This window comes from Neodiprion fabricii, chromosome 4 (assembly GCF_021155785.1).
Source record: "Neodiprion fabricii isolate iyNeoFabr1 chromosome 4, iyNeoFabr1.1, whole genome shotgun sequence".
NCBI classification, from domain to species: Eukaryota; Metazoa; Arthropoda; class Insecta; order Hymenoptera; family Diprionidae; genus Neodiprion; species Neodiprion fabricii.
In genome coordinates, this window is record NC_060242.1 from 15,817,702 (window position 1) to 15,843,228 (window position 25,527).

The window sequence follows — 25,527 nt, forward strand, 5'->3', positions numbered from 1 at the left end:
CAAATTTGCAACCCATGTACCTCACCCTCTTCGCTTTTGATAATTGTTTGGTATGATGTTGCAACCACGGTTTCAATCGACTTAAAACTATCGGAATTTTTTGCAGATTTCTTTAGCCACCACTGAAATAGAAAAAAATTGAAAAACCAATTCCGAAAACGCTTCTTTCAAAATTCTGAAAAAATTCACACTGATTTTATAATTAAAAATATGATTCTTAAGCACGAGACGATAATGGGATCTCTACATTTACTATAGTTTTCGCAAGTTTTTAGTTTTCTGGGATCTTTGAATAACTTGAAAAAAAAGAATGAAATGGTATGAACTATATTCAGGCCTTCTGGCATTCCTCTAGATTTCAGAAAAATTGAAATCCATTAATAATAGAGAAATTTATGACCGAATAAATAAATAGAAACTCCAATTCCGGCATGAGAAAAAAAACTTGCTAGAAAAGTAGTAAATGTTGAGATCCCGTTATCGTGTCGTGCTAAAGAATCATATTTTTAATTATAAAATCAGTGTGAATTTTTTCAGAATTTTGAAAGAAGCGTTTTCGGAATTGGTTTTTCAATTTTTTTCTATTTCAGTGGTGGCTAAAGAAATCTGCAAAAAATTCCGATAGTTTTAAGTCGATTGAAACCGTGGTTGCAACATCATACCAAACAATTATCAAAAGCGAAGAGGGTGAGGTACATGGGTTGCAAATTTGACGTGAAATGCCCAACATACAATGTATATCTATTAGGATGGTCGTTAAACGGATTTTTTACGTTAATGGCTTCGAATACAAAAAACCATCACTAATTTTTTCAGATTTTCGTTTCGAGCTCTTAGTGGCCTTATGTGATTTTCTTTTTAATTAGAAAAAAAAGTAATTAATGATTTCCGGAATCTCGCCTATTGACAGTGATCTCAGATAGGAAATATCCTCAGGTTTAGGGAAAAAATAATTAAAGAAATCCCACCTGTGCGCAAAATTGTTAAGAATCGATTTGAATACCAAAAAATTAAGGAAATTTGGAAATTGAGGAACATGTTTTCCCAAAAAAAAAAAGTTAAAACGATCGAAAATGTGTACTACATTCTTGGGCACTAGAATGGAATTCCCCACACATCTTCTTCCTATACAATCAAAAATAAAAACGTTTGACAATTCAAGGAAAATTAAATAAAGTATAAAATACGACTACAGGTCCTTCCCTTTTTTAATCTATAAAGTAAATAGACGAGCGTCAAACCTGCCGGTTTTTGCATGCATGTAAAATAATTATGTAATTCACTTACCATCTTGATACCTCGAGAGCTGCTGGCATTAAACTGAACACTGTGAAGCCTCTTAACTGGCTGCCAATATCAGAAAAGGAGAGGGGTCCATACATTGTTGCTACTGAAATAATTTTGTCGTTCCGATCTCGCATCTCTTAAAATTCTTAAGAAATGCTCGTCAAGACTGATATAAAATGGGCGTTTTTTTTTTAATAAAGAAAAGTTTTGACAGTAATGGAAAATAGAGATTACTAAAAACAAATGTATTGTTTTTTAATAACACCGGCCCAATTAAATTTTAAAAGGCTTATGGTTGAATAAACTTCAGATTTGGGTTTAGCGGACCAAAATGCATAAAAATCATACTTGGTCTATAGTTCCACAAATTTTTTTCTTACCAAACTGCTAATTTTTGGCTATTTTTATGGTTTTTTGCAATTTACTCAAAATTTTGAGGGTGTAAGGGCAAAACTGACTTCAGATTCGGATTCACTGCGTCAAAATACATAAAGATAGGTAGGTCCGGTCAAAAGTACAGACCACTTTTTTTTTATTTTTGTGGACCGGTGTTATTAAAAAACAATACATTTGTTTTTAGTAATCTCTATTTTTCATTACTGTCAAAACTTTTCCTTATTAAAAAAGAGGCGCCAAAAACGGGGAATAAATCGATTCACACTCGGAATTTTATTGTTTCAATTATTTGTTCTCTTCTGGATTACCCCCACTACAAAAAGGGTGGGTTCAGTAAAACAAAAAGCAAAAGGAAAGAAGGAAAAAATCGACCGGCTCTGGAAATTTTCTTTCTTTCATTTGTTTTTTCTCTCCGAAAATACAAAAACAAAAGCCGGGATTGAATTTAAAAAAAAAAAAAAAAAAGAGTGAACTGCGATCGAACCCGTGTCCCGCATCACTCCATCCTCATTTTTTTTTTCTTTTTTGAGAAGGAAACCATATTTATTTAGATGAACAATAAATGTACAATATTTACAATGTTGCACTTGTAATTATCTTAGTTTATGTAACTCCGGCTTAAATTTTAAGCTCAATCTAACATTTTGTTTTACATTAAGTGGTTAACTTATTTTTTAGTGTTTTGTTTAAGACTTGAATACAGTATTATAGCAAAGGCAGCAGTAATTAACTTAAATACAGGAAAACTTCGCGCAAAAACCTGTGATTGAAAATTCATCCTCATGTGGTATCCACTCAGCCACACCACAGCTACGTCCGTGAGCGCGCGTTTGCTCGGTATGTTTATGGAGCTTGCTTGGAATTCGCTGATGCTTCTCTGGAAGATTCAGTTCGAGAAAAAAAAAAATTTCCCCCAACCACTTGCCCATTGCACATTTTGCATAAATGTTATCGAGCTGGCTTCGTATATTTTTCCACAGACTGCGTGCACAAATATTCGAGAATACCAGGCGTCACATATTTTCATATCAATAAAAAAATAATATATATTAAAAAAAAAAAAAAAAAGTATTCGGACTGGGAATAGTTAACTAATTTGGTTCAGCGTCCGCTAATTGATTCCAAGATTTATCAAATCTGGAGATACTTTTATTCGCTGACATTCATAACTGAAACAAAAAAAATCCCAATTCTTGCATTCCTGGAAACATCTGTGCGAGCGGGGACAAGGATGCGATTGGCAACCACTTGCTCGAGCAGCCGAGTGTATCTATATATACACGATTGTGGGCCACCTTCGGTGCATGGCCGCTTGATGTCAGGTCGGAAATGGGCCACCTTCGGTGCGTGGCCGCCTAGGTGTCACGTCGACGCTCCAACTTAGCTGGTATCACGAAAAGCCGAGCGTTGGAGATCTCCCTACTCATCTCTGGTCTCCATGCCCTCCGCGTCCGGCATAACGGCCATGTTGAAGACAATTTGCAAATGGCGGTTTCCGCGTTGGAGTCATAGACAGCCCCCTGACACACGCTGCTAAAAGTGGTTCGCAAAAGGGCAGCGATTGTGTCAGAAGTCTACTAGCGCCACGTAGAGGAACTAAAAAACGGGGACAAGATGCGTACAATTTTTTAGCATACGAGCAGTGGTGAGTGTCAGGGGGCTGGTCATAGACTTAAAAGAGTTAAAGCACGATCTTACATACAGGTCTGGCAATGAAGGTAGTGGGGATGGTTCATTTCACGGTCGGTTATTTATCTCACTTTGTGGCCGCCAGGTCGACGTTGTGATCGAGGGATGGATAATCAACGCGTGCGCAATGCAGCGCCAACCCAATAATAATATTATTATTGTTATTAAAAGTAATGAATCGTTATGAACGAAAGTAGTTAATATAAATATTAGTATGATATAATTATTATGAATGATATATGTATGGAGACTAGAGGCAAAGAGTATCATCTCCGTTTCCTATTTTCAGCCGTCATTATTGAAATTTATGGTTTACTTACCAAGTTATGGAATACTTGTATCGCTTGCGTTTGAATTAATTCAGGCGGTGACCTAACCGAATAAACCACCAAGCTTGATTAAACCCCAAGCGGGGTTATAACTTAAATATTTGAAAAGAATGTAAACAAATTATCTATATCAATCTCGTTCATTTTAAGGAAAAAAATATATAAATTTCATGTGTATGTACGAATAATAAATCTACGAAGGTAATAAATGAAATAAACGTATGTTGTTTAAAGAAACTGTGTTGTTTTTATTGGTTAACTAATTTCGATAATTTCTTACACCGCAGTACCGCACACGGTTTAACCATCTTTTTTTTTTTAAACGCAACAGCGTTTCACGCGTATGTAAGACCGTGAGTATGACGCACGCGCTGATTTTAGGTTATATGCTTCATTTCAAATATAATTACGGTGACACATTTTCATCTCTACCCCACGTACATCCCTAGATAACAGCGCTGCGACATGGCTATTTCAAACACTAAAAACCACGGACAACAAGAGAACCACGTCGCTCTGCAGAAAATTGGCTTCGTTGCCAGATGTTGCCAGACCCGTATCTAAGACCGTGCTTTAGCATGGAGCACGGCCTTAGCATGGAGCCTAGAAGCCATAGACTTATGAAGATAGACAGAACGCTCTAATGAGCCGTTTAATGCAAACATTTAAAGGACAGAAATATGCCGGGAGTACTCCTTTTTTTTTTTGACGATATTTGCGGCGCGGATCAAGGCGGTAGAGGAGAATGAGGCGAAATTATGCGACTGTATCTATAGCTGTCCACTTCCACTACTCCGTTGCCTCCCACCATGACGCCGATTGAAAAGAGAGAGCAGTACTCCCGGTATATCTCTGTCCTTTATACGTAATTGTCAGTGCCTCTTATAGGAGCGCTCAGTCTATCTTTATAAGTCTATGCTAGAAGCTCCATGCCCCGTAGGCTTACGAGTAGTCTTATTGGTATCATTCTAACGGACTTTAGGATAGGAACACGTAATCTGCAATTCTTCAGTTGGTTCTGATAATCTATTACCTTGAGGGGAAATATTCAAACTAAAATTTCTTCTAACTGAATTTCATAAACTTGTGAATCACTCTAGCAATCCACGTTTTTATCAAGTTTTAGCAAAATGGAAGTTGAGTTTAAAGAATTAGCCAGTGATCCTAATCTTGTTGCGAAAGTTAAAAACTTTCACAAATCAACAGATGATATAAATAACCATCTGAAACTTGCTACTAACCCCGAGTTCTACGAGAAGCTTTCAAATTCTGATAAATTGAAGTATAACTTGTTAATGTCATACAGTTTGAACACACTGTTTTGGATGTACTTGCGACTCGAAGGTTTGGCTTCACATTTTCAATCAACTATCATGTGTATCTTCATGCTTAGTCATTAAAGAGTATCTGTGAATATAGAAAGTGAATATATTTACCAGTTTTTCAAAATTATACGTTTCAACAATGAAAAATGCCTCGTGATTAATATTAATATTGATGATGCATATCCGCATTTCAATATTAGACGGTCATTGACTGTCTTACGAGCTTCGCATCAGAAGCATAAGATTCCAAAATGTAAACACACTTACAGACATTCTTACAAGTTGTACTCGAAGAGGAAGAACACTTTCTATATTCACACATACTATCACAGCACAAGAAAACAAATTTGAACTTACTGGTGATGAGAGGAATTAACGACATCAGAGTCAGGGCGGCTAGGTGGTCTAGTGGAGTAAGGCTCCGGTAAAGCATCGCTAGATACCAGGTTCGATTCCTGGCTCCGTCGTTAATTTTTCGAATTTACCAGTTTTTCAAAATTATATGTTTCAACATTAAAGAATATCACAATTTTCAGGTGAGGATCCAATGAAGCATGAAATCAAGTCTGAAAACGAGAGATTGAAACAATATATGGCCCGGGCAAAACAAATCAAAGACAGGAACACCATAATGCCTAGAGTAAACAGAGAAGTGGCCCAAAGATTTGTTAGAAGTGGCCTTTGGGAATGTAGAAGTGATAAGGATAAAAGTAAAGGGATGAAGGGCCCAAGAAAAAATACCACCTAAAAACTGAATTTGTCAATTTTCAAAGTACAATGTGAGCTGCGTTAACATTGATCAAATAACTTTGTAAAAATTTGACTATTTTTCAACATTATAATCAAATGCACGTCAGAGAAACTCATGTAGATCCAAATCAACACCAATATGATGAATTTGTATCCTTTGGTTATGTTCTTCTAAGCAAAAGACGATAAATATTATCAATAATATTTTTCTAATTAACGTGTATTCCAGAAGAAACTATCGGCTCTGAAAATTTTGCCTCAATTTACATTCTGTTGATTATAAAAAAACTTGTCTAAATGACTTAAAATGTCTAAATAAAAAGAAAAAGATCGAGGAGATATTTATTATTAATCATCAGACATACAGAGGCACGGACAAAAAAAAACTGAAAAAATAGTCTATGATATATAAAACAAATTTTAATTGAAATGAAATTATTATACCATTATTTTGCTCGTGAAACTTAGTTTAAAAATATTTAAAAGTATATCTGTTTAAGTTATACTATTTAAAGTTACATAGTAATACATTCATCCTCCAAGCTATTAAAACTAGTGACTATACAATATTATTATTAATAATAAGAATAATTTAAATAGTAAGCTTAAATAAACGCAACACTATTTACAAGTATAAGTGTGTACTAGGTTTAACTTATTACAAATGATGATTAATAATACTACCGTTGTTTCGTTTACACACATATATTTTGCATTTGAAGTCTCTAAAGCATATTATTTTCACAACTAATCGTTCAAGTGATCAAGAAAATATTTATAAACTATAGGTGAATGTTAACGTTATGTTAATAAGAAACGATAATTAATCCTATTTTTGAGTACTGTAATTCGAATTTCGCATGTTTGAAATTCAATTCGATAATCAATGCTAATTGTGATAGCTTGTCACTTACGTCGTCATTATGATATATTTACATTCAATTCGACGCATTGAAATTTCAAAACACACGCATCAATTTGGTTTACAGCACATTTTTAATAAACTTACCGTATCAACTTAATTAAATATAAACTATTGCTACATTCGTTATATTGAATGCATACACGATTGCAGTATTTTATAATAAATTACTTTTGTCATCCTTAGAATCACGCATTTTTCAATAATTACTACTTATTAAACATTTGAAACATCGACAATTAGGCACGTCTTCTTCTTTGACGTTAGGATGCAACAAAATTATGCTAAAACTTAATGTAGATCAACATCTCAACGCCTGAGGTTATTTTCAAAGCTACACAACTGAAGAAACTATTGCAATCATATCGTATACACTAGTTGCATTCAATTTAAAAATAATAGACCAAGTTCTTGTGGCATATACATAAACGTAATTTCTAGGTAAGTAAATTAAACGGTGGTTATCGGTGTACAAATATACACAATTTAAACACACTAGGGGCGTGCTTGAAAGACACGCAACTACTAATGTAACCATGAGCAAAATAATAAGCATTTGCTTTTTATGACAGAGTCTAATGTGATCCCAATCTCTGTTGTTATAATGAAATGTCAAAGAAAAAAAAAAGTAAATATTAATAGTTCATTCTTGTATTGATATTCGAATCATCACTGAAACTGTCTGATTCATCACTCTATATGATTAATACAGATAATATAGATATATTATTACCAGCTGTATACATATACACGATAAAATTAAATATAATCATCACCTATAGCAAACCATGTTACATAATTATGTAAATGTGTATTATTCTTATTTTAGGTATATCTATGTAATAAATCTTTTTCCTCCGTTTCGTACACTTCTCAATATACCTGTATATTAATTTTTGCTTCCAACCTAATCTCGTAGAATCTGTTCACTTTTTTTTCTCCCTTAGAATTGTAAAGAAGAAAGTAGATAGTGATATTTTCTGTATAATGATTTTATTTTTCATGTTAATGTCTGTTCACCTTCAATTGCAATTCGTATTCTGAACACTTTCAACCTTGATGATTACGACTGTGATCCGGTACCCCAATAAGAAACTCGTTCCGATTTGATGCTCTGCAACGTTTATACAGAAAGTAGATACTAATAAGTGGTTTCGAAACACTTGTAAATCAGTACACTATTTCACTTACAATTTTATTACACTTTTACAATCAATTGTAAAAAAATGGTGGCAAAAGTTGGGAAATACTAAACTGGTTCAATATTTGGATTACAATTCTCTGTATATTTCGGGTATTTAGGGTTTTCAAGTATACGCAATTGATTATTCTTCTGTATTTCTAATTGGCTCTAGTTCTGCTTTAAAACTCATTCACACCTTAAAGTTTTTCTACAGGTACAAATGACAAGAATAGATGAAAATATATTCACCAATGGTATAAATTAATTATTACCTTTAATTGCAAATTAATCGGTGGGCTTCACTGATGAAGAATTACAATACTAATTAATTATCTAGGTATATTCCAGTCCGTTATTTTAAAACGATACCTCGATGTATGTACACTTCAATAATAGCTTTAATGCTATTCAGCACAATTTATTTCGTACAATATTCTATTTCCGAGGGATCCATTCAATTAACATCAAGTTATTGAAATGAAAATACTAATAATAATCTATACGACATTTAAAAGAACGTTTTATGCTAATAGACTCATCGAGCCATCACCTTTCCCAGGAATCACTGCAATCAATAATTCATATTGCAAAGAAAATCAAGCCAAAAAATCGATTACTATTTCACTTAGACTGCCGCAATATCAATATTCTATTTCACGCAAAATTCAGCTACCGATAAATAGGCATTTAGAAGAATAAATAATTAAAATGATTTCTCTCTGAATGTATTACAGCGGATAAGGAATGCCGGTAACGGTTATTATCCGTTACAGATCTGTTAAATTTTCGAATGCTAATCATAGACCACTTTAAGGAAGTATCAAATTCCATGCATCAGCGTACGTTACAAAGTGTTGTAAAAACATCTAATCTAACAAACAGGCATGGACGGTTGTGTAGTATATGAAAAAAGAAAAAAAACGTAGCGTACAAATATTGTGTAATCAGAAAATTCTACTTAAATATCACTGAATAATTGTGATCACTTTCATTTAAATAACTTCGAAGTTATTATAAAAATATTTGGAAATTAATCCCAGGTTATTTTTCTTTTCTTTCATTAGTTTGTTTCTTTTACTTTTCTTTTACGATAGGTCAAAATTAATTGAAGGTTATTCGTGTTTCTTGACCGGTTTGATTTTCCTCGGCGTTTTTGATTCGCCCTCGGTGCCGTAGAGATGATACCGATACTTCATATCGGTTGCGAATGACTTTGCCAAATAAAAGAAACAGAGAACAAACAGAGAAAATAAAATCACAAAAATTAGTACACCAAAGAAATAATATTAAATCAATTAAAAAAACTAGATGCATCATGAGAACAACAATATTGTGGTAATTCAGTGCAGGAAACAAAATCAGATGTGGATAAAGCGAGAATTAAAGCGAATAAAAATATTGTGCACAAAGATACAGCATGTTTCGATTCTACAAGTGATCTGCGAGGTTTTTTAAATTCTTTAAAATTATGCTATCAACTAACGTGTAGAAAAATACCAGCTGCATCGTCAATCGTCCTACATAAGTTGATACGTTAAAAAAAAGCTCTTCTTTCAAATAAATGCAAGTATTCTTTTTTTCTGCAAAATCTATCAACCTATTCATCTCTCTCTCAAACAACTCTACCTAGAATGACGTCATGTCTTTATTGCCTTGTTGCAAAAGGAGCTAAAGGGAGAAAAACGATCCAGGCAATCTATCAGTACGCTTCTAACTATCAATCAAACGTCAATAATATACTCACCAATCTCGATTTTACTCGCTTCGGCAGCTCTTCCTGCAGACTGTAGATGTCTGTACGTTTCAGAAGCAATTGAGAACCATCCTCGAAGACCACCTGAAGGAAACGTAGTTAGTCAGTGACTGTTCTTTTCAATTGAATAATTGACGAAAATGGATGGCAGTTCGTTGTATAGGGTGGCCACAAATTTTTGGGAAAAAAGTTCCATGACTTTCCCCGGTTTTTTAGGACCTAAAACCTAATTTTCCCTGATATTTTCCCAGTTCTAATAAGTTACTAAAACCTCAATCTTTCAGTTTATTAACTCTATATTCGGTTCAAATTCAATTCGAATTGAAGAAAAATATAATGTACAAAATGTTCAAGCCAATTTGTTTTTTGACGAACAAAAGTGAACTTAGTACCTCAAAGAATAATTTCTAATTCCCATGATAGCAAACTTATAATTTCATTTTTTTCCATGACCAAATAAAAAATTTCCTAACAATTCGACGTTTTCCAGATGTTCTAAGCGTGTGGCCACCCTTTTCTATTTTGTATATATATTCGCGCGAAAATATCTCACCGTGAACATGATCCGATGGTTCGTGCCTTCAAAAGTACCATTGTACGGCTGGCCGTCTGGCCTCTTGACCATGATTGAGCTTCCGATCGTAGGATGATTTCCCGATTCAAGTTTCTAGAAAAAGAGGGATAAAAATTTTTAGATTTACCAATTGGCGGTTGAAGCATTTCATTCTTGACACTCTTATCAATTACTCAGCGATGATAAACTCACAATGATATCCGAAGGATATAAATCGTCGCGAAAACTGTTATCGTCGAAAGTGACCATGTAAAAGAGCGTGTCGTTTATGGAGTCAATTTTCGCTCTGTAGTATCGGGAATTGCGATGCTTTGCCCATACTGCCTCTCCCTGTCTCACCATTGGAATTTTCTCCTTTTCATTATTGTGCCTGTGGCAGGATATCTGAACGAAAATGAAGGTATATGAGAAATATTTCAAAGGGGTGACATTCACAAAACTTCGAGGCGAAACTTCGTGTCACATATTCATATAAACATAGGTTTTGGAAAATGTAAATCTGTCCTCATCAATGCAAGAATTGAAAACAAACAGGAAAAAATTGAAAACAAACAGAAAAAAATTACAAACCTGTAACTTGTAGGAGTCAAATATTGGTACAGCAAATGTCGCACCAGCTATGAGGCCACAGGACGGATGGAAGTAGGCCTCACAATGATCGCAGCTGAGGCAAGCACCGTCTCGTTGACCGCAACAGCCGCACTGTTGTTTCAACAATTCGATTTTAATTGTTAGGACGTTGATAGGATCCTTATTGATTGGATCTTTGAAGGTAACACCCGGCAGTAAAAGGGCACACAGAATGTGAGCCCATCTACCGTCGCTAGTTCGCTTTACAGCACCACCTCGCATAGGACACAAGCAGCACATCTAAAAAATAGTAATCATTACACTGTTGAATAATGTGTCCAAACTCACTTCTCGCACTCTATATCAAGGTATGTTAAAAATTTTACATGAAAGTGAATGTTAAAAATATCTCATAATACTTACAACATGTACCATACCAGCTCTGCATTTGTCACAAGCCCAATTCTGTAAGTCTGTGGGTAAGACGTTGATTCCATAGCAGGAAGCATGAACGGTAACATGACACTTTCTGCAGCTTAATAATTTGTTTTTTTCTGGTTCCGTACCTTGTTCCTTTGAATTGGCAGCAAAAGTATTCGAGGATACCTGTTTAAATTATGACGAAAAATTTCATCTAGTGACTATTGACGATTCAGCTCAAGTAGACAAAGGATTTAGGTCAAATATATTAAATTTATTGAATTTCAACTACTGATTAAACTTACCCAAATTGGTGAAGTGTCTGGTAAATTGATCGTCGTGCAATATTTCCAATCAGATGTCATTGCTCTGCCGCCTCCCGTAGCCGCTGTGGCGAATGCTGAACAAATCGCACAGTGGGAAACCTGAGTGCTCCAGTAGTCATTGAAGGCCTGGAGTAGATTGTCATCAGGAACGCTTGGATATAGCATTTCCATCATATGTCCTGGTATTACAGGCTGTGAATTTGGTGTTGGATAGCTGATGGAGTTATTCGATACATTTGACAAATGATTGTCCTCTTCTACGTTTGCTGGCAGAGGCTTAGTGATACCTTGAGTTTTCGAAGGAGAAATGGTCTTCTTTTCAACGTTACCAGTTGCCTTTGCTTTCTCTTTGTAATTTCTTTTAGCCGGTGAATGAGATTTCGTTGTTTTCAGTGGGCACTTGCTGACTGGCGTTCTGTTCTCCCCGGTAGAAGTCATTATTGTTAGACGTGGATTACTGCATGATGACTGCAGCTTTGATTCTTTTAATTCGCAGATTTTCAAATCCGAGTCAAGGTTTTCCAACACACTTTGCATGCACTGCTCATTCGTCAGAGGCTCCAAATCTTCCTGTGCTAGAATTATGCTATGCTGATTTCTAGTCATAGAATTATACGACTGTAACATATTTCTGATACTAGTTTCGCTAGAATCATCGTTATAAGATGGCTTGTATTGAATAGCCTGATTGGAAAGGTAATTTTGGCTTGAATCCAACGGACTTGTAATCAGCTCAAGCAAAACTGAGTTCTCATTGCTTGATTTATTTTCGTTATTTTTGAAGAAGGTCGACGACAAACTGCCAGTTTTAAAAGAATTACCAGAGCATGTTGGCGATGTCAGCGTAGCTCTACTACATTTTATTGCTGACGGAGAGGAGCAGCTGGACATTGTGCGAGGTGAATTACTCGTGATTACTTTGGTAATTGTTGTTTCGGAACAAGACAGAATAGGTGGCTTCAAACTTGCGCAATTGATAGCGGTCTGAATAGTACTTTGGTTCTGCAGTTTTGGTGGCTTTCGCTTAAAATCGGTTCCATAAAGTATTCTAGTCTCCTGCTTATCAGGCACAAACATTTTCGCACCATTTGACATTTGAATAATTTTTGTGCCCTGCTGTACAGGCCTAACAAGCTTTGAACCTTGTAATTGAATACTCCTTGATGTGCCACCTTGCATAAATCTCTCTACCTCTGGCGTGTTGTACATGGTCATTATGTTATTAGGAGACTTTTTGATTTCCATGCCAGTGCCTTGCGCCCTTTCGTTCAATGACGAGTCCTGATTTTCAAGAACGGTCACATTCATGTCCTTCAACTCTCTCTTCACCAAAGTCATGGAGCACAGAGGCTGCGCCATACTTCTAAACGTTAAATTTTGCGGTTTACTCAAATTCGTCTGTGGACTCAACTCTGGAGGGGTATCTCTCGGCTCAGGACTCCCGACACTGATGTACGTAATCGGAGAGTTGGAATTCTTTTGAACAGCCTCCCAGGAATTTTGTTGCAGAACCAAAAGCCCATCGGCTGCATTTGAAATGTCTTTTTCCTCTTCGGATTTCACCAAGTTCACCGTTTTTATGGATGTTGGATTCCTTTTTGTGGCTGATGATTTCAATATAGCGGGAGTCAGTTTTGCAGCTTTCAATATATTTTTACGAGCAGTATTTCGGCCAGGCTTTACTTGAGATGAAACCTTCGATCCTGAAGTGTTATCGGTCAAGTTAGCTGAATTTATTGAAAACTCTTGCGAACCACTGACCGAATTTGGACACGAGCTGGTGAATGCGTTGCTCGTATTTTCTAGAGAATCAATATGTATCGATTCTGCAAAATTACCCTTGCTCTCTGCAAGTTTTGAAATACCTTCATTGTATCTCTCTATAGCCTTATCCAAATCTTTTTCCATCATGTGATTAGAACCCTGTACTTGTCCGCCATTTGTGATATTAACTACAGTCTTATTCCTCATGGTGGTCATGCTGAATTCATTTCCAACTGAAATAATATTTCCGGGTAAGGAGTTGACCTTACTCTGACCGATGGACATGTCTTTTGTGTTGGATGCCTTTAGACTTGGCATCGAAGTGAGTTTCCGTTGTACACTTATGTCAGAAATATCCAGGGGTTCCATGGCTGTGAGCAATGGAATATTTGCTCTATGTTTACCCTTGGTGCCGTGTTTCTGCTTGACCTTTTTAGACTCACTGTGTTTGACGTATTTCCTTTTCTGCTTAGCTGGTTTTACTGAAATCTCAGAATCGTTAGGGTTGTCATTAGCTTTATCGCCTACAGACTCGTTTTCGTTTTCTTTAACAACACTCTCTATTGTGACATCGATGCTACTGTCGTCGCTTTTTTTGGATTGAGTCAAAATTTCGGGATTCTTGCCCTTGATATTGGTCAGCACAAGACATGGAACGGAAGCTTCAATAATGTTCATTATATCGCTATGTTTCATATCAGATTCCGAGTTGCTAGCAGCATATGAAGTGGGATTTAATTTACTTGTATTCTTCTTCGTCTTTGACTTTCGTTTTATGGGATTGTCCGATTTATTCAGTTGTTTCTTCTTGCGTTTTCGATTTTTTTTACGATTGTAACCGTACCCTTCATCGTAGACTGTTGCTTCGTTCACGTCTGTCATATAAAGATTTAGAGAATCAATTTCATTGTAAATTAACGACTGAATAAATTGAACGATTATGGTAAACAGACTCAATTGTTCACTTACCCATCTCACCGGCTTTCAACCATATATCTTCGAGGACTTGCAATTGCTGTTCGTCAGGCGCAGCCTCTTCAGGTTCCTCCAATTCCATATCCTGCAGTACTCTCTTGACGTCTGGAGGTATGTCAGGACGATTGGCTAAGTCTGCCATATTAACATGAGGGTTTGTCCCAGCTATATTTTTCTTGCGGTGAATGGGATGTCTTTTGTTCTTAGGAGCATCCAAGTAGCTCTGGGGTAACTGCCCATTGCTGTTATTACCGCAGAGTAAATCCATCTGGGATGGAAGCGGAGCTGCTGTCTGTCGTGGATCTTCCGGATGTGACCCAATATCTTCGCCGCGTAACCACAGCTCATACCTAGAATGATGGGCCGAATTAATTAATAATTGTAATGTGAAATATTGTACACATTTCTCCAACTACTTTATCAATTTTTCAACCTATAATATATTCCCTGCCAAGATATCTCTCGTATCATATACTTTTTGAAAATCCATTAACTTTATTTTCGTTAGTTTTTGACAAATCTCCACCAATGACAAATAAATAAGGATGAGAAAGTATTAAGCTGGTCCATCCATCACCTTTCTGGTTGAAATCGTTTAACAAACGTGTCCATTGATATCTTGACCATATCCTTGCTGCAGGAGCATTGCGTAGCTCTTTTTCCATACTCGACCCACCTAGGTGTGGCAAAATTAGTTGACTCAGCGCAGTTAAAACCGTGATTGAAGCCTGCGTGATAGCCATAGGGAAATGTGATCATGATCTCTCCTTCTTCTTGCGTTATCTAAAAAGAGAAACAGTCGGTCATTAGAATCAGTTTCATTAATACACATCAATTGTAAATTAATATCCTATCGTACCTTGTCCCAAGGAATCGAGTACTGCTTTAATATCTGTGGTGAAATGAGGGACATTTTGTGCCTAAGGAAGGCCTGGCAGCTTTGATAACTGGATGGAAAAAAACCATTGGCCAATCGCTCTAGTCTGCGTCCGTGTTCAGGCGGAATAGCGTACCAAGTTTTGGGTGCACCAAAGTGCAAATAATTAATAGAATATAGATCCATATCTTCTGTATGCCATGCGAAAGTTGTTTTCCACATGCCAAAATAGAGATAGGCTGTATTGACGCCGTCAATGGATATTCCATAATCTTTGTTAACATAGTCAAGAATCGTGCCAAGGTGGTTGATGTTCCATTCTTTGACCTCCGGGTCAGTGAGCGACCCTGAGACGTCAGCGCCATAGATCGGAGCGACGTAAGTTATATTTTTCCAGTACTTCCTCTCAAGATCTTCGTAGTCAAAGTGTTTCGGAGTGTTGTACCTTTCCGAGTTTGCAAGCTTGCTGTACTCCTTTACAGTCATTGATTTCTTTTGTATATTTATCTGCTGGTAGAGACCCTGCTTGCCATCAACTACCTGGCAAATAGGAGCTGGTATCGTTATGTCGAGGTCTTCCAGTTTGTAGCCTGACTTTCTCGGGATCCATTCAGGTGGAGGTATAACTTTAGCTATCCCTGCTTTGTGCGCCCCTTTGCTCTCCATGTGCACAATGTACTTGCTGAAGTCTTTGAACTCTTCGTAAGTCGGCCTGAATACCATGATTCGGGGTGCCCCCCCAGAATTATTATCGACAGCCATACTTGACGGTAGCGTGGTACTTCTGGCTCACTTTTTGTCCGTCTTTATTCTCCTAGTTATTTTTTATTTTTCAACAGATTTTCGTGAAACCTCTGCAAAACGAAAACAAGCATTATCGAATAATTTGAGCAATTTTTGATATTCCAAATAATGTTTAAGACAAAATAGGGAGGAGGTGAATATCTTTCGGTACAGAAAGTTCGGTACAACTGAAATATCTGGAAGTTCTTTTTTCGATAACTTATCTGTAAACTACGATAAACGAACGCACGTGTCTGACTGGAAAGTAAACGTATACAAAATTTTAAATCTGAGATATTTAGCCTTGCAGACCGTTACATTCGGTGTACATACGTATTGGTAAAGTTTTAAAGATATCTAGTGAGTTTGACATTTCGTGCAAATTATTTACTGATTTTAGCAGATCCGAGGGATTGTATAATCGACAGAAAATGATCTAGGGATAATAACAATAGAACGAAAATATAAACAATAAGATGAAGATCGGGAAGACGGGCCGAACATCCTCCTCCTAGATAAGTGACCAATGTTTTCAGAACAGGACCGAACCGCTTTCACACATCATGTAAACAAAATGGGCGCCCTTATTGACAGTATCGGCTATTTAGATGCAATTCAGAGATTCATACCGTGATACATTGACACCAAGATATAGCGGCGAGTTTTAATTGATTGTTCCAAGTTTTTCACACGAAAATCATTTGCCCATTGTTGAGTTTTGACAAAGAAGTCTAACAGCGAATCCTAGCCCTGATTCTGGGCCTCTGCCAAATCGAGGGTACTGTGTATTTTACGGAAATTTCAAATAGGAAGTAGATAAGTTATTCAGTTCTCATACTCACTACGTTTGCAAATTAAATGCGATCACATTTTTCACTCAACTGCACACCACTCAGTCTAAACATTAATGTTTTTCACCAATCTCGACGACGCTAGCCCAATACCTCGGATAAATGACAAACCACCATTACAAACTTCCCCTGGTGGAGATCGACCGCTGACTACTGCTAATGGACGAAGCGCAAAGTGGTATAGTCGGCATGGTGGCTGTCCCGAAAGACGGCCGCGGGTGGGGGGCGGGGAGGTCAGAACGGCAGCCATATTGATAGGAGTCATTTGCGCGTCAGTTTCAAACTAGTTGATTATTGAACAACCCAAGCAACACCAAGACATCCGGTACATGTCAGTGAGGTATCTCGAAATAGTGAAGGATGACAATTCGTATGGCAAAGAAGTTTTTTTTAGGTTGTCAGATTCGTTGCCTAATGTCTGGCCTAACGACACCATTTAATGTTGAAAATGATGTCTGTTTGGTATACATTCTGATAGAATGAAAAATATATCGCTATAAAAGTAGCGTAATACAAGGTTGACGAAATTACAAGTTATCGAAACAATCACTATAAGTGATCATATATGGTATCCAATACCTTGCTTAAAAAATCCGACACAGACTGTCGGATCTCTGTCGGATTTTTTAAGCACGGTAGTTAGCATTAAGAGGGCTAGGATCGGATTGAGGATTTGAGAAATTATTTATGTAGAATCGATGCACTAAATTAATATTATCATAAATTGTTAGTGAGTTGTAATAAAATTCAACTTGATGATGTTGAAATTTTTATATGTTTACACAATTTCTTCAATATAAATAGACTTATTTTAATCTACATATTCTTTTACCGTTGGGACTTTCATGGAAGGTAAATTGCAAGTCAGGTAAAGCCATACAGAAAAGGCAAAGGTCTAGCAAGATAATACCGCGCTGAAGGAACTACGACCCTAAACAATAAAGGAATATCGAATAGCGACTATATAAACGAAGAGTCGTATGAGACTGCCAGCGCGGATTTTTACAACTTAATTATCCACGGCCTTTACCCATTTACAGGACTCAGTTGGCGGCTGGATGTGCACGCTGGCCTACCTGGAATGTAAGGTTGTAAAGTGCGGAAGGGTCGCGTATTGTTTAGTTTTAAGCATACCTGGATGCTTCCACTTCCCTCGTATGTACAAAATTGCCACTCGTATAACCAACACTTACGGTACAAGTTCTTGTCCAATCCTAAATTCGCACTGGTTACAATAATCGACCAATACGAAAACAGTGCTTCGAATGGTTTATCTGCAGTAAATATACCTAGAAAATCAAAGGGCTGTGTTTTCAATTGTTCGAAAGTAACATCTTTGTGGCATAGGATTTAATACTACCAAACTACTAGTGCTTCATTGGTGCAAGTCAGTTAACGAAAACTTGTGTGGAAGAGACGTCAAATTCTTGGTATCGATGCACAAACTCACGATCGGACTAGCGTTGGTGTAGACGAAATTAGAAAAAACGGACACAATAATAAATAGTGAAGTTTTTCAAAAATCGATTCAACAAATAATCCCCGGTTAAATACCCTCACTCCACGAAAGTCTCATGTGGGACAAAACAGAAATATTATCATCATTATTTCGGTGCCGATAGGATTCTGTTATAACTTATTCATATTTAAAATGATGGTCACATTAATTTAGTGCATCGATTTACATAAACAATTCCATGATGAAAAAATACAACCACAATATTACACGTATTTTTACACTATTACATGTATTATAAACTTTAAATTAAAAAACGTCACAGCCTCGGCGCGATGCAAATGCGATTATCCTATTTTTTTATCTTTATTTTAATTGAGCATAAAATGCCCTGCTAATGAAATATATTATTAAACAAGTAACGAAATCACAGACTAGGTTCTCAAGTATTTGGTTAGCTTCAGTCAAACCCTTATATTTATGTACGAAGTACTTGGTCAATTTTCTACTCAACATACGAATTAAAGTAAAAACTGAACTGAAAAAATGTCCTTGTGCAACGTACTACGAGACGTATTTCGCATACTTGGCAGCAAATGTGATGTAGATTTTTGAGTACTTACGTCTTGTAGAATAATGAAAAGAAAATCTTACTACCATAGTTATTTAATGACGTATAAAGGAATATCAAGATTTCTTAAAAATAGGCCAAACTTAATGTTTTCGCTTTTCGTTAATTCCAAAGAAAAACACTCGTGTCAAGGTTTCGAGTGACGTATTACACTTATAACGAGATCTTTCTTATTAAGGGGGGGGGGGGGGGGGGTAAGGGTTTCAGCGTAAGAAAAAAACTTTTTTTGTGAATTTTTTTTAAAAGTATGGATTGAGCAAATTTAGTGAAACCTTTTGTAGATTATTAAGTATACTTTTAACAATATTCTGTGATTTTTTCGTGCGGAAATATTGAAAAACAAGCCGGTGACAGAGCTTGCCCCAGAACGTCTCAGAAAAAAAACAATTTGCGGTGTTCACTATATCTGAGTCGGAAATTATCTGATATCAAAAACCATTAAAATGTAGTCAAAGTATCGTCAAATCCTGCCCCTAACGTTCTTTGATTATTTTTTTTTCATTTAAAAATTTTTGGTGGCCATCTAAAACGTAAACTGCTATTTTCCACGCAAAATTCCGCCATTTTGTGGGTGGGAAACCCCCTTAATGTAAAAAAAATAATTTTAACTAAATGTTGGGGGGAGGTATTTTATATGTAGAAAATGTGTACCAAGTTTGAAATGAATCGGTCAAGTAGTTTTTAAATGGCAGTGAACACGGACTTTGAAAAAGTAGTTTTGAGAAAAAATCACAAGCGCACGATCGAACGTACAACGACAAACTGACGCTCGTCTCTCGTTTTAAAATATTATACAGTGTATAGTATACATACAAATATAAAATATGTCTTTATGGCTTTACTTAACTGTGTTTACTAAATAAAATATTCTCGAAACAGGATATTGGACCAGAACGATAGAAGTGAATAAGCTGTATACCTGCTCTGAGAGCTATAGTGTTAAAAGGTAGGAAACTAGCTAGACAATAACTTCAAGAGTTTTGCTCAGATCGACTTAAAATTTTGGGAATATATTCTTGAAATGTTTAACAATAAGATAAGACAACCCTTACCCCCCCCCCCCCCCCTAAGTAAATAAGAAAAAATTTCAACCTGGGTGGATAAAAAAAACAATAAAATAGAAGAAAGATTCTACCGCAACCAGCAATATACCTATACATCGAGTATTAGCCTTAATTTTTGATGATCATCGGTAAGATTAAATTTCGATTCGCAGATTGTTGTTGTTGGGTTGTACCTGCCCTACTTGTGGTTACGACAATTACTTGCAGCTCGTTCAGCAGTTTTCATTCGGTCACCGGACGACGTAACCACTCAGCATAATGTTCTCCTCTATACGTTACGAATCGAAATACTGTGTTCACCGCGTAATATATCTATTAAAAAGACATGGCCATGATTAATTACTTTGCAAAATAATCGTTGTAGTGAAGAATATTTTTATATTTGCCTGTGATGATTTGGGCGAACTTTGTCGTTGAAACACGTAAAATATCATCCTCTCCTGTAAATATTAAACAGCATTTAAGTGGAGAACATGAGCAATAACATTGTACTTCACATGGTAATACTTCATGCTTTGATTACGTGTATCACCAGTCCACGTATACCTGGTAGCCAATTGGTCTGCCATAACGGTGGCCATAGCTTTACTGATAGCTTTTTGCAAATTTAGGCCATCCTGTTCACAGATTTTTTGTGCCTGAAATGAGTGGACATATGAATATATAAATATTATAGGTTGATAAAATGGAATATAAAATGTTAATATGTTTCCGGTAGATTGTATGAGATTGTTTATTATAGTTTTGAGCTCTCGATTTTCTGCCCTGCAACCATCGTACAATGAGACTAACCAAAATGACGTCATTGTGCAGGAAACGAAAAATGGCAAGCATGTTATCATAAGTCAAGTACATACGGCAAATAGTAGGGGAGTGAATATATACTATACTTCAACATTCTCGACTACACCTTCACCTTCTCCACCCTGGTTATCATCTTCAATGTAGTCATCTTCCTGTACATACTCCTCTGCCTCTACATGCTCCTCTTTTTGCGTTGGTTCCGTGTTATTTTGCAAATCAGGCGGTTGGTTGTCAATCACGTTAACTATTTGTAATTGTTGCAAGTCCACTAGCTGATTGTTATATACTTTTATTATTTTGAATCGTTGTAATTTATTCGATTGTGGTGGCACGAAAAACGAACAAATAGATGCAGCTTGACCCTGATAAAGCCGTTGGAGTTGCTCACCTGCATTTTGGTATGTTGATATGCGAGCAACGTTGTTTACTGGAGGGGGTTGGACATTATCTGTGAAACAAATATTGAAATTACTCACGTAGAATATTTTGGTTACTCTTCCGAATGGGTGGCAGTATTATAGGTGGCATGGTTGATGTGAAAAAGTCGCAACGAGTAGAACAAAAATTTTAACCTGCCGTGTGCAATTAGTAATAGTATAATGCCGATGTCAAGTGTAGTCAATAACAAGAGACGGCAAGAATAAAAAATTGACAAAAACATGACAAGAAGGGTAAATTCCAGTCTTAAAAGATACTGATAAGAAACCTATGTTTCGGTATGGATCAGCGGAAAAGATAACTGTAAAATTTAAAAAATACTTAACCCTTCGAGGGTAACGTCATTTTGACTACCCTCAAGGGGGGAAACCAGTTTAGACCGATTGAAAAATCGTCTTTTTTTTATTGCATGAATCGTTAGTATAAAAATTCAAGAATATCTGGTCAAAATTTCAAAGCAAAATTCCCATTAGTTCGAATGCAATGAGCACTTAAGTGACCGCCCGTCGGTTCTGTGAAGAAGCGCACGGTAATTATAACGGAGCGATCGCCCAGGCCCTTCTTTTCCAGCTACCTGCCTCAATACCGCTGTGCTATTGAATAATAGAATGACGCATATGAGCAAGAAGAGGGATTGCTATATGGTGCTGGAATAGCTGATTAACCGGTGAGCATTTTTTATAATTAATTACTGCCTTGAATTTCTCGTTTTCGCTACATTTTATTTCGAACGCGTTTTTCTCGAAACGACTTTTCACAAGTCGAAAAAAAGTCGTTTCGAGAAAAACGCGTTCGAAATAAAATGTAGCGAAAACGAGAAATTCAAGGCAGTAATTAGGCAGTAATTAGTATTTATTAAGGCACCATATAGCAATCCCTCTTCTTGCTCATATGCGTCATTTTTAGCTTGCAACTCCGCTTGACGAGCTATACGACCTTCCTTCGTCTCCAATGATCTGCGCCTATTCTGTCTCGTCACGCGCTTTCTGTCCATGCTCTCGGCATAATTGAAGCTCTGTGAGCCAACGACGATATTTAATTCATTCATCAGCATTAGAAGGGCTGAATTTCCGTCATTGAATAATGCAGTAGCCAAAAATGCTGCAACCTCGATTATTTTTAAACCAGCATGTAGATGCTTTGGAGCCAGTCGCCAAACGGTTGAATTGAAACTTTCGTTCGCATTCTGCGTATGACCGCCTAAACATCTCGTCAGCAGATCGTCTCTCGATAAATCTTCGTATATGGGAAGAATTTCTTTTTCAACGTCGGGGTGTAATGGGGCAGGGTGCGGTTCAGGCTCTGTTCCAAGTGCTTTAGCTTGCTGCCACTTGCACCAGCTATCTTCTCCCTCTGGACAGTTGTCGTGTTGTGGATTGTTGTCTGGGGATATCATGTGCTGAAAAGTTGCCATTATAGCGTTCTTCATGTCTTCGACGCTGTTTATATTTCTTCGAATCGCTAAGCCGTAGTACGTGCTGAGCTTTCTCACCAACGCCTCTGTCAATTTTCCTTTTCCGCCCAGTTTTTTTATCTTTCCTGATGTTTCGGAGCCGAGTTCCCATCCTTTTCTGAATATGGCCTATACATTCACTTTTAACAACTTTCAGTTCATTACCGTAGGGATTCAAATTTAGAATTGCTGTGAACGTTTTCGAATCTCCATCACCGTTATAATTACGGTACGCTTCTTCACAGAACCGACGGGCGGTCACTTAAGTGCTCATAGCATTCGAACTAATGGGAATTTTGCTTTGAAATTTAGACCACATATTCTTGAATAGTTATACTAACGATTCATGCAATAAAAAAAAGACGATTTTTCGATCGGTCTAAACTGGGTTCCCCCCTTAAACGGTAACGTCGGGTCACTCGTGTCCGATGCTTAAAAAAGTGCTTTAAAATGCTTTAAAAAATCTGAAAAAATTCATGGTGACTTATTGACTATCCTAAAATAAAAATAATTCACAATATTGCTGATTTTTTTCTTAATTCTGTATAATTAAATAAGCAAATTAAAATGTGTCAAATATTTTTTTTTCAAATATCCACAATTTTTTATCAAATTAATATTTTTTGATGATCCAAGCGGGAAATGAAAGTTTAAAAGTTGTACTTCAACAAAAAAAAACTTGAATGGCGATACGAATGAATGGAATGCTTCAGTTTTGAGCATGAAAAATCGGTTTCAAAAAATGCGTAAATGTACGAAATTTTTAATAAAGAAGACATTTTCATATTTTTCAATCAACTTATTAATGAAAATAACATTTATTTTTAATTTTGTGATTTTTACATGAATTGTTTAAAAAAAAAAAAATATTTAGTAGAAAAATATAAGAGATTGGCCTAAAATTAGACGCAATCAATGCGTATATCGTATCTGTGGTCTTCGCAGACAGGCTTGCGAGACTTGCTGCAGCACAAAAGTCTTTCTATCCTGTGACGGTTTACACTTTTCGCCCTCATGGACGGTAACGTCGGGTCACTCGTGCCTTTTCGAAAATATCTCTGATCCTCACGACGGGTGGTGAAGGATTACGGCGTCGGTGCTCGGGGTTCTAGCAGCCTGCTACAATACAATTTTTCCAGCACAGTTCGGCCGTGCTCCCTTCCCTCCTCCTCGAGCTACCAATGAGAGTTAGTTTTGCCGAGGCACGAATGACCCAACGTTATCGTTTAAGGGTTAATTGCCGGGAAGCACGAGGATAATGTTTCATGGATAACGAATTTATGAATTGACGACCAACAATAACAGGACATGGCAGTCCTCGCGATAACAGATGAACTCAATGTGTATAACATTCCCATCCTTCGGCTATCACGCATTATCAGGAGGTTTGTTAATCAATGTAAATGTGGGGAATACAATTTTATCATATGCATTGTGCCAACCATCTGGAAAGGCACCCATTTTTTTCTTATTCTGCAAATTATAACCCGAACGCACTGACGTATGGTTCAAGGGTGCAGACTTTGATTTTTCAGCTAATCTGTTCATCACCTGAGACAAAAGCAGTGCTCCTGAACGAAATTTGTTCCTCATCGTCTGTAAGAAAGTTTCGAATGGAAATACACTAAATGAATCAAGTGGCCCGTACATCAAAACATCACTTGCAATGAGAATTAAATTGTGAATATTAAAAATCATCGTCTCATCGACGTAGAAACATCGCATCATTTTTACAAAGTGAACTAAGAGATCATTGGCATATTGGTTATTACTTGTGCAATTTTATGGAGAGGATAAGATCCGAGCAGCAGAATTCAAGCCGTTGAAATAAGCAAGAAGGTCGTGTGGCAAAATTAATTGAAAAAAAAATAAGACCCAAGTATAATAAACATACGCGAAATTCAGTGGTGGCGCTCGTCAAAAGTGCGACATTTACGAACAAATTCACGGGAAAAATTGGCTGCGAAAGTACGGAAAAATTGATCGATAAAATGAAATGATCTTCGTGTCGCTTGCGACGATTTATATTCATTTATCCATATTGTGAGGAGCTATTTCATCACACCAAGACACGTGAGGTGTATATACTCTAATAAGAATTGTCTTGACATGCTAATATTTATATCTTCTAATACCGATCAGACGTTTCCAAAATCAGAGGGTAACCCAAGCCCGGAAAGTTTTGTCTGTACGTAACGGTGAATCAGTAACAAGGATAGTCTACGGTACTGTATGGTAATACCTTCCTGCAAACATTTAGCACAACGGCTGTTGTTTCCCGGAAAACAAGTCAGAAGATTTCTTGCCGAAGTATCAGGAAGAAATGCTCTGATTACTAATATGAATTCTGAAACGATGATTATTGAAGTTGAATCCTTCTGTACGTAAAGGTAGGTAATCAATATTAAAGTTATGTTCCTGCGATGAAGGTTTCCCAGTGCCATGACATACTGCGATGGAAAATACTTTAGGGAATGACGGATCGTCCATTCTCCCTAAAATAGGCCGCAATTATTCGCTCTTCGAACTGCTGGATATTGGAATGCCATCGACATTAACAAATAAAATATTATTGAGTTTTGGTGAGCGGTCATAGAAATGTATAACGTATTTTCGTTAACGTTTCGACCCGGATATGGGCCCTACTGAGAACGATTAATTTTTTTATTTGACTGTCAAGAACATAAAAATTTTTTTTAAATATACAATAAGACATTAATTACTATAGATGTAATACTATTGAAGCTATTGTCTATTGTAGGTTAGTGAGTACATATTAAATATCTGTTATGATTATAAAGTGATAAAACTTAAAGAGTAATTTACCTTTTATAGGAAAGAGGATTAAGATACAAGTCAGAATCGTAAAATACAGTTTGGCGAGCGCAGGTTCATCAAATAGAATGA

General features: G+C 36.6%; 2 protein-coding genes across 5 annotated transcripts; one reads left to right on the plus strand and one right to left on the minus strand.

The window, feature by feature from the left end:
* Positions 1-4,614: 4,614 nt before the first annotated feature.
* On the plus strand, positions 4,615-7,315 carry LOC124179564 (nuclear nucleic acid-binding protein C1D). The gene is made up of 2 exons (XM_046564098.1): positions 4,615-5,045; positions 5,563-7,315. The coding sequence occupies exons 1-2, from the start codon at positions 4,832-4,834 to the stop codon at positions 5,772-5,774; spliced, it is 426 nt and encodes a 141-aa protein (XP_046420054.1). The 5' UTR covers positions 4,615-4,831; the 3' UTR covers positions 5,775-7,315.
* Positions 7,316-7,401: 86 nt separating this feature from the next.
* LOC124179563 (lysine-specific demethylase 4C-like) lies at positions 7,402-16,930 on the minus strand. Of its 4 annotated transcripts, XM_046564097.1 has the most exons (12): positions 16,553-16,930; positions 15,123-15,994; positions 14,841-15,046; positions 14,258-14,613; positions 11,504-14,163; positions 11,202-11,384; positions 10,779-11,078; positions 10,401-10,592; positions 10,188-10,301; positions 9,626-9,718; positions 9,508-9,549; positions 7,402-7,812 (listed from the first exon to the last, which is right to left on the minus strand). In XM_046564097.1, the coding sequence occupies exons 2-11, from the start codon at positions 15,900-15,902 to the stop codon at positions 9,508-9,510; spliced, it is 4,926 nt and encodes a 1,641-aa protein (XP_046420053.1). In that variant the 5' UTR covers positions 15,903-15,994; positions 16,553-16,930; the 3' UTR covers positions 7,402-7,812. The 4 variants fall into 4 exon arrangements, with proteins under 4 accessions (XP_046420053.1, XP_046420052.1, XP_046420051.1 ...); XM_046564096.1 differs by lacking the exon at positions 9,508-9,549; XM_046564095.1 differs by lacking the exons at positions 7,402-7,812; positions 9,508-9,549 and adding an exon at positions 8,139-9,092 and having other exon boundaries at positions 16,766-16,930.
* Between the last annotated feature and the right edge of the window lie 8,597 nt (positions 16,931-25,527).

What these genes read in the sequence shown, in the direction of transcription:
- LOC124179564 (XM_046564098.1), top strand. Translation starts at nt 4,832, where the DNA reads ATGGAAGTTGAGTTTAAAGAATTAGCCAGTGATCCTAATCTTGTTGCG. An exon ending in GATGTACTTGCGACTCGAAG is followed by an intron (nt 5,046 to 5,562) that starts GTTTGGCTTCAC and finishes CACAATTTTCAG; the next exon opens with GTGAGGATCCAATGAAGCAT.
- LOC124179563 (XM_046564095.1), bottom strand. Translation starts at nt 15,902, where the DNA reads ATGGCTGTCGATAATAATTCTGGGGGGGCACCCCGAATCATGGTATTC. An exon ending in ACTCGATTCCTTGGGACAAG is followed by an intron (nt 15,047 to 15,122) that starts GTACGATAGGAT and finishes TTCTCTTTTTAG; the next exon opens with ATAACGCAAGAAGAAGGAGA. An exon ending in AAACGATTTCAACCAGAAAG is followed by an intron (nt 14,614 to 14,840) that starts GTGATGGATGGA and finishes CCATCATTCTAG; the next exon opens with GTATGAGCTGTGGTTACGCG.